We start from the raw sequence: 9,541 nt of genomic DNA, 5'->3' as shown, positions 1-9,541 counted from the left end.
TGACGCGGACACAATTGATACTCGCACACAACATCTTGAGCAGATGGGGGAACGTAGACTGGGTACAGTTGAGACACCTTAAATAACTTGGGTGCGCAGCAAGTACAAGTTGTGATTTTTGCTGTGCACATGCGGATTGTCCTACCCATAGCATGGGTACAGTTGAGACACTTTTTGCGTTTTGATTTTTCACACAAAAATATACTGAAAAGAAGTGAATTTCCACATGACATGCCACATGACATTTCATTAACTTGTAGACTAAGATATTATCAATCAATATTACCCATAAGTAGTTTATATTTTCCACAATTAGCTCATAAAAATAAGGTGCTTTTTGTCTCAACTTTGTCTCAACTGTACCCATATGTGGTAAGTGGCGTAGGTTTTATTTTGAAATTGGTGGGGACGGGGACATCAATATTTAATATATTTAAAGTTTTGATCGAAAATATTGCTAGGGATATATCAGTGTCACTGGATATTGGTAGGGACACGTCCCTAGCGTCCCTACTAAATTCTACGCCCCTGTGTGGTACAGTTGTGCACAGTACCATGGCACAGTTGAGACACCCATTTTTAACGAAGTAAAGGTAACTAACGCATAATAAATTATGACATTTAACCTGTTATCATAACACTGAACAACTAAACAGCGTGTGACGTAATAGAACTCTATCGCGGGTACAGTTGTGTGCTTGTGTCTCAAAGACACCCATCCCTACTCCGAAGCGAAAGCTTGTGTGGGAGTGCAAGCACACTTCCTTATATACCCCCTTCGCGGGGCAGGGTGCGCGATGCAAATCTTGCACCCCTATGTCCATTGGCTCGTTTAGTTTACACTTGAAGGTGATTGGGCTCTCAGGTGAGATCCCAGGCTCGCAGCAAGGGGCAAAGCGGACAATGACAAGACATATGATATGACGCGTGACGTGTCTTATGTTTATGACTCGAAAGGGCATTTCGTTAAGTTTAAACCTTCCAGTTTATCCCTACTTAGCTTTGTGAGGGCCTAGTAATACACGGCTCCCTAAAAGTTCTAGTAACAATATTAAATCAGGTGTTTTGTTGTTTTAGAAAAGTGGAATATTTTGGAAGACTTTTTATAATTTCAGAGTGGATATGCTGACCTTCGTCTTTGTGTGCCTCTCAGTCACAGGTAAGTTAGGCGTCCATGCTTTCAATGACTGTTGTGATTATTCAGTAAACTTTAAAATCTTTAATTAGCTGCTATTTTTTTTTTTATGCGTATAGTGGAGTTTAGCGTTTAATAGTTTATTTAGTAGCTAAATGTCTGCAAGAACAAACAAAACATCATACATGTCACTCAAATGATGTGTCCTTTAACCAATTCCTTAAATCTTTCATTTGAACCACTTGAAAACCAACACGCAAATATTTGAAGAAGCGTATTTCATTCACATTGACTCGAACCGAGTCGTTCGAAATGTGTTTGGAAAGAGACTCATACGTAGCAAAAGCAGTTAACAGTCGCAGTAGAATAATAAAGTAGTGTGATTTTGGTAGGCTATGTCGGTACAGTGACGCGGACACAATTGATACTCGCACACAACATCTTGAGCAGATGGGGGAACGTAGACTGGGTACAGTTGAGACACCTTAAATAACTTGGGTGCGCAGCAAGTACAAGTTGTGATTTTTGCTGTGCACATGCGTATTGTCCTACGCATAGCATGGGTACAGTTGAGACACTTTTTGCGTTTTGATTTTTCACACAAAAATATACTGAAAAGAAGTGAATTTCCACATGACATGCCACATGACATTTCATTAACTTGTAGACTAAGATATTATCAATCAATATTACCCATAAGTAGTTTATATTTTCCACAATTAGCTCATAAAAATAAGGTGCTTTTTGTCTCAACTTTGTCTCAACTGTACCCATATGTGGTACAGTTGTGCACAGTACCATGGCACAGTTGAGACACCCATTTTTAACGAAGTAAAGGTAACTAACGCATAATAAATTATGACATTTAACCTGTTATCATAACACTGAACAACTAAACAGCGTGTGACGTAATAGAACTCTATCGCGGGTACAGTTGTGTCTCAAAGACACCCATCCCTACTCCGAAGCGAAAGCTTGTGTGGGAGTGCAAGCACACTTCCTTATATACCCCCTTCGCGGGGCAGGGTGCGCGATGCAAATCTTGCACACCTATGTCCATTGGCTCGTTTAGTTTACACTTGAAGGTGATTGGGCTCTCAGGTGAGATCCCAATTAGAGTTCTCAACGGGCCTGAAAATTACAACCCGGCCCGTGGATTTTAAAGCCCGGACCCGATGTAACTTGACACATCAACATGAATTATCTGCCCGAACCCGGCCCGCGGCCCGACGCCACCGCGTTCTCTTTTTTTTTCTCATACACGAATTATCATGACCAGCAGACGGGAATTCAAATCAACCTTTAATGTTCACGTCTTTTAACAGTTTTGAAACAAAATAGGCCTAGCCTACAAACATAATCGTATGCTTATAAGGGATCGTGGAGGAACAGTAGTGCGTGCACAGTGGATGGACTAAGGTGTGCTCTCCTCTCTTCAATGGTACGGCCAGCCACCCGCGATGCACGTTGCACGCAGCAGCCAGACTTTCTTTACGGTGAACAGCAGCGATGTTTTTTTTTTTCACTGAGCGGAAAAGATTAAGCCCGAGTTCCGACCCGACCCGAGTCATTTGCTTATATTTTCGACCCGAACCCGCGGGTCCCGAGGTTGAGAACTCTAATCCCAATTCATCAGTTCAGTTCTGACGTAACGTCGAACGTGACTGACTGATAGGGAACCTCTGTTAATGGAATTTATAATGTGTTTAATGTGATTTTAAGAATTTGTTCTTGCTGATATACACTCACCGGCCACTTTATTAGGTACCCCATGCTAGTAACGGGTTGGACCCCCTTTTGCCTTCAGAACTGCCTCAATTCTTCGTGGCATAGATTCAACAAGGTGCTGGAAGCATTCCTCAGGGAGTTTGGTCCATATTGACATGATGGCATCACACAGTTGCCACAGATTTGTCGGCTGCACATCCATGATGCAAATCTCCCGTTCCACCACATCCCAAAGATGCTCTATTGGGTTGAGATCTGGTGACTGTGGAGGCCATTTTAGTACAGTGAACTCATTGTCATGTTCAAGAAACCAATTTGAAATGATTAGAGCTTTGTGACATGGTGGAAGTAGCCATCAGAGGATGGGTACATGGTGGCCATAAAGGGATGGGCATGGTCAGAAACAATGCTCAGGTAGGCCGTGGCATTTAAACGATGCCCAATTGGCACTAAGGGGCCTAAAGTGTGCCAGGAAAACATCCCCCACACCATTACACCACCACCACCAGCCTGCACAGTGGTAACAAGGCATGATGGTTCCATGTTCTCATTCTGTTTACGCCAAATTCTGACTCTAACATCTGAATGTCTCAACAGAAATCGAGACTCATCAGACCAGGCAACATTTTTCCAGTCTTCAACTGTTCAATTTTGGTGAGCTCTTGCAAATTGTAGCCTCTTTTTCCTATTTGTAGTGGAGATGAGTGGTACCCGGTGGAGTCTTCTGCTGTTGTAGCCCATCCGCCTCAAGGTTGTGCGTGTTGTGGCTTCACAAATGCTTTGCTGCATACCTCGGTTGTAACGAGTGGTTATTTCAGTCACTGTTGCCCTTCTATCAGCTCGAACCAGTCTGGCCATTCTCCTCTGACCTCTGGCATCAACATTTCCGCCCACAGAACTGCCGCTCACTGGATGTTTTTTCTTTTTCGGACCATTCTCTGTAAACCCTAGAGATGGTTGTGCGTGAAAATCCCAGTAGATTAGCAGTTTCTGAAATACTCAGACCAGCCCTTCTGGCACCAACAATCATGCCACGTTCAAAGTCACTCAAATCAACTTTCTTCCCCATACTGATGCTTGGTTTGAACTGCAGGTGATTGTCTTGACCATGTCTACATGCCTAAATGCACTGAGTTGCCGCCATGTGATTGGCTGCTTAGAAATTAAGTGTTAACGAGCAGTTTGACAGGTGTACCTAATAAAGTGGCCGGTGAGTGTAGTTAAAGTGTAGTCTTAACTTCTTAATCTCTTTCTGTCTGCAGGCCTACATGCTGATTTTACGGTTACTGTTGCTTATCCCTCAGTAAAAGTGAAGGAGAATGAGGGTAAGTTGCATTTAGCCCTTTCTGTTTGTTTGTCTTTGTTTCAATTATAATTGTTTCTGTGTGTCATGAGCAGTCAGATATTACTAATGGAGAACTTTTGATGTGGTGCCTGCCTGCATAGGTTTCGCACTGATGAATGGTCATTTGTGTGGTGTTTGTTACAAATGTAACAATTTATTTGAGAGCTGGCTGGCTAGCCTAAGGAAAGGTCTGCCTGTTTTGGGTGATGCTCATTTAAGGATTGATGAAAAACATGCACATTTATGCATCAGGTTTTTCAAAGTATTCAACCTTTTTTTTTTCAGGAGCTGACTTGAAATGTTCCTACACCGCTGACTTTGGAGCAACACCCAGAATAGAATGGAAGTTCAAGGATCTCAAGGGCTCTCAGTCATACATTTACTTTAATAACAAGCCAACTGGTATGGATGAAAAGTTTACTGTCATCCAGAGTCATCATTGTAACCTTGCAATTGCATTTCCTTATTGTGTGTAAAATGACAATTTGAGGAAATATTTGCATCTTTTTTCTTTCAGCTCAGTATGCAAACCGTATCACTCAGTATACTGGAGGACTGAGATTTAACAAGGTGACGCGAGCAGACACTGGAGACTATGACTGTGAGGTGTCTGGAAATGGTGGATATGGAGAGAAGACAGTCAAACTCACTGTCCTTGGTAAATTATATTGTGTTGTTTACATAATCATTACTACCTGATAGACGTCACTAATGTGTATGTCATGAGATATCATAACCCTGAGCTATAAACAGCAACAGGGAGTGGCCCAGCCTACTTTTAGCCAATCACAAAGTTCGTGGGTGGTCTAATTCAGTGGCTAAGCCTATTAGAAATCACCAAAACTGCTGAAAATGCTTACAGCACCTTTAACCTGCAGTTTTAAAGGGATACTTCACTTAAAAATGTGAAATACTGTCATTATTTACTTATTTTTACACATTTCCTTTATATCAAGTCTATATGTCCAAATAATATATTTTAAAAAGTGATACGTACAATGAAAAAGTCAGTGGGGTCGAGTGTTGTTTATTTTTAACACAATAAATAGCTTTGATATTTATATATATAAATATATATTTAGCCTTACAATTCTCACTGTAATTCTCTCCACTACAGTGCCTCCTTCCAAGCCCGTATCTAGAATTCCTTCATCAGTCACAACAGGCAGTAACGCACTTCTTACCTGCTTCGACAATGATGGCTCCCCCCCACCCACCTATAAGTGGTACAAAGACAACACTCCCCTCCCTGACGATCCCAGCAAGTTCCCCTCTTTTAAAAACATCACCTACAAGATGAATGCTTTCAATGGTAACCTGGTGAGTGTTGATCTACAATATTTGAAAATACAAAATATTATATATAATAAGTGTATATGTATCCACCTTTTTTTCAACGCAGAAGTAAGCTATTTTCTTTGAATGTGACTTCCGGTTAATTAGCCGCTATAAGGAAATAACGAGAAGAATAACAAAGTGCAGCAAATGGTAAAACTGTTGTGCTACAAAACAGTGTGTTTATAACTAAGCCACTACATTAAAATAATAGCGTAAGAAACACCAGTTTGCAATATCAAGCATTTTGCAATATTTATCTGTTTTTTTGTACAGCTAAAAATAACTGGAAGCGGATTACACAGGAAGCCAGACACATTAAATTTACAAATGGCTTACTTGAAAAATAAGGTGGATATAGTCACATCAAAGTTTTTGGTCAAAACATTCGGTACTGTATATTGCTAAAATTTTAATGTAATTTTTCACTTTATAATTCAAGGTTTATACCTTGTAAAGTATATTATTCTTGTAAAATTGTTTTGTTTGTGTGATCAGGAGTTCCCGAGTGTGTCTAAGCTGGATATCGGTTCATATTTCTGTGAGGCCTCTAATGGAGAAGGTGCCCCTCAGCGTGGTAATGCAGTGCAGATGGATGTCCGTAAGTAATAGAGATGGGTTGATCATGAACCATTTGTTCATTTTGATCAAATCTTTTATATGATTTGGAAACACAAGTTGTCTCAGAGAGCAATTCGTTCATCTTGGGGCGAATTTCAAACGGTGTTTAGGCACTTAGGGAGGGGGACGCCATTTGTCCGGGTGTTCCGAACGAAAGTGAACCACTGAAACTCTTCACAAAGGGCCCTTCCACAAATCCGTTAGTGAAGGGTACATGCAATAGTCACTTCAAGGAAGTAATTTTATCGTTTATGGTCATATGACCAAGTTTCATAGGTAAGAAATGTGTTTAATAGTAGATACGTTAGGTAAATGTGACTACATGCAGGGTCCAAAGAAGAGACGGTACGTTTTAAAGTTGAGAGAAGTGAGGGAATACACTCTCTCTCACGCACACACACACACACACACACACACACACACACACACACACACACACACACACACACACACACACACGTTGTGTTTTCATGTTTTATGGGGACTTTCCATAGACATAATGATTTTTATAGTGTACAAACTGTATATTCCATCCCCTTACACTAACCCTATTCCTAACCCTACCCATCACAGAAAACTCTCTGCATTTTTACATTTTCAAAAAACCACTTAGTATGATTTATAAGCTGTTTTCCTCGTGGGGACCAGAAAATGTCCCCACAAGGATAAGAATTTCGGATATTTCCATCTTTGTGGGGAGACTTTGTCCCCATAATGTAGGGTTGACCAGGATCACAAACACACACACATATAGCACATATTTTAAAAATAATAAAATGTATATTTATTTGTAACGATTATATTAACAGCAATATTAAGAAATTCTTATTGTAAGAACAGCTAATTGGCTGATGGACGCAGCGACCCGCTAGGTCTGAATTAATAAACACTTACAATAGGCTTACCATTGTCAATGAGGGTTAGACAAAAACACGTTTTGAAAGAAGGATTGATGATGTAGTGACTTAATATTTCCATTGTGTTATTTATAAAAAAAAAAAAAAAAAAAAGGCACATAGTGAACCTTTACAAATTTCTAGGGGGGTCCGAGGGCATGCTCCCCCGAGAAGATTATTTTGTTTTGTTGCAAAAACAGCACCAAAACATTCAATTCTGGTGTCTTTGGGAGTCAGATTTATCTATTTAATCTCATAAATCAAATTATGTACCAAACATTAATCTAAGTGTGTGCTACAGACCACAAATAGCATTTTCATGAGCAAACTAACTAACAAGCCCCCTAAATTAACCAATGGACTCTTTTTACATTTTCGGAGTTCTCAGAAGCGAAGTTGTCATAGTTGGATAAACCTCTAATGGGAAAGGATGGCAAATATAATTTTTATATTTCCATTTGCTCCAGTAGCAAAAGAAAAAAAACCCATAGCATTTCATGACTTTAAATAAGAGAGAAAAATGATCCACTGTTATTTCATATTCTAAGTAGAATATTGTGTTTCTGATGTTTTATGCTTTTTTTCAGTAGTTGCCTCTGTTTTAGATAGTCGTCATCACTGTTTGGACTGTGTACAACTCATTACAAACTTGTCAATAAACTAAGCTTTTTAATGTCTCCCTAGCATTGCTAATTTTTGGCTAACTTTGTTTTTGTAATATAGTTGATGTAGACAGCAGCCAAGTGCCAGCAGAGAGGGACACCTTGAGCACAGAGACAAACATTGTGCCAAGCAAGAGCACCATGAACCACATCCTGGAAAAAATGTATGGCGTATTCACGTTGCAAGAGGTTAAACTAAAACTAGAGATACAAAAACTGGAATTAGAAATAACCAAGTTAAAACTAGAGCTGCAAAAACATAGACATGAAGTGTAGATTCCATTCAACACGACTGCTCTAAGACCAAAAATGTATTTCATATAGTGATTTGTTATTTTATTCATTTCATTAATAAAATGTAATTTCATTGTACTATGAGTGATTAACTAGAATTATCTACTATTTTTTTCTGTTTAATATATTCAACCACATTTTGCATATAACATATTAAAACTAGCCATTGTTTAAAATTTCTTTCAATCAGACAATGTTTTCTACAATTTTGTCAAACATAATGTCCAGATCCATTTTGACCTCCTGACTCTGATCTCCAAAGCACTTGGTCTTCCTCCAGGTCTGAGAGTCCAAGTCTCTGTTAAAGGAAAGATCTGTACCTTAAAGCATTTGAGTATTCAGAGTAAATGTAAAATCTAGAAGTCCAAATTACAGTCATATTCTTTATATTTCTAACCTTGCCATTACCTTGGATTTTTATTTTTGACATGTGTTATACTTTGTTTGCTTGAATCCTACTGTGTCTCCCAATGATGGCTCGTAGTGCATTTTAAAATCCAGTGATGTTGAAAAAACTTGTTGTTTTAAAAATGTTTTAAAAAATAAACTGATATGGATAAAAACTATACTGTTGTTATGAACTCTGTTGTCTTCCAGTTTATCATTGTAACTTTTTCCCCAGCATTGAAATGATTGTGTTTGGTATGTAAACAACATGTTATATGAAGCAGAGATTCATATTCCATGAGTATTTATATTTTAAATGTGATATAGGGGAGATGTGATTGCATTTTGTCTTTTTCTTTCATTTTCAATATGAAAGCTATATCGCTATAATGAAGGACTGAGGTTTGAAAAGGTGATGCAAGCAAGATTATGGCGGAGAGATGTCTGTCAATGGTCAATATGACGAGAAGACCATCAAACTCAGTAGTTGGTAAATTTGAATCACAATTTTTTTTCACTTCCAGGCCCAGCTACTTTTTGGTAGTCACAAACACTCATTAGCAGAAATATTGATGCCTCTTAAGAATAATTGCTTGTGATCTGCTAAATGAAGAAATGTGACTCCAATTGCTTTTGTAATTTATCATTTTGTATTCTTAACTCATTTTTTAAAGATATAAAGAGGATTTCTCATATATACAGTATCTAAGCAAGTTCCTCAGTTTTAGGAACCTCGCCCACAAAATCAATGTTTTTACTGTTCATACTGATTTGAAATCACATGTAAGAAATCATTCTCGCTGTGGACACGTTCTCTTAATCTCTTTCAGATTGTTTCTTATTAGCCAGCAATGAGTTACAGTTTACTGTGGGACTAGACCATCAGTTTTAGTTACCTTTAACCTTTAAATGAACAAATCTTTACTGAACCTCATATAGTGCCAAGGTACACAATATTGATTATTTTAAATAGAAACACTGGAATTTTGTGACATTTTGATTTATTTTACTCTGTTATCTTTTTGAACCAGCACAAATATTTGTTTCATGATTTTAAATACTAAATATCCAGATACACTTGGTCATGCTTTATTATTAGCCATAATGTTCAGCATTAACCTTCTTTTTAGAGTGGACA

General features: G+C 38.5%; 1 protein-coding gene across 1 annotated transcript; it reads left to right on the top strand.

Moving 5' to 3' along the window:
* Positions 1–1,048: 1,048 nt before the first annotated feature.
* Positions 1,049–8,013, top strand: f11r.2 (F11 receptor, tandem duplicate 2). The gene is made up of 7 exons (XM_056257333.1): positions 1,049–1,159; positions 4,126–4,188; positions 4,494–4,610; positions 4,726–4,866; positions 5,326–5,528; positions 6,042–6,144; positions 7,784–8,013. The coding sequence occupies exons 1-7, from the start codon at positions 1,123–1,125 to the stop codon at positions 7,996–7,998; spliced, it is 879 nt and encodes a 292-aa protein (XP_056113308.1). The 5' UTR covers positions 1,049–1,122; the 3' UTR covers positions 7,999–8,013.
* The last annotated feature ends 1,528 nt before the right edge of the window (positions 8,014–9,541 follow it).

This window comes from Rhinichthys klamathensis, unplaced genomic scaffold, assembly GCF_029890125.1.
Source record: "Rhinichthys klamathensis goyatoka isolate OS25496 unplaced genomic scaffold, OSU_Roscu_1.1 h1tg000137l_1, whole genome shotgun sequence".
In the NCBI taxonomy this organism is placed as follows: Eukaryota; Metazoa; Chordata; class Actinopteri; order Cypriniformes; family Leuciscidae; genus Rhinichthys; species Rhinichthys klamathensis.
Note: the sequence above shows the minus strand (reverse complement) of the source record. Positions and strands in the feature narration are given on the sequence as shown.

Bases quoted from the DNA above. Each gene is read 5' to 3' on its own strand.
- f11r.2 (XM_056257333.1), top strand. From the start codon at position 1,123: ATGCTGACCTTCGTCTTTGTGTGCCTCTCAGTCACAG. The intron at 4,189-4,493 runs GTAAGTTGCATT...TTTTTTTTTCAG, and splicing joins AAAAGTGAAGGAGAATGAGG to GAGCTGACTTGAAATGTTCC. The intron at 4,867-5,325 runs GTAAATTATATT...TCTCCACTACAG, and splicing joins AGTCAAACTCACTGTCCTTG to TGCCTCCTTCCAAGCCCGTA.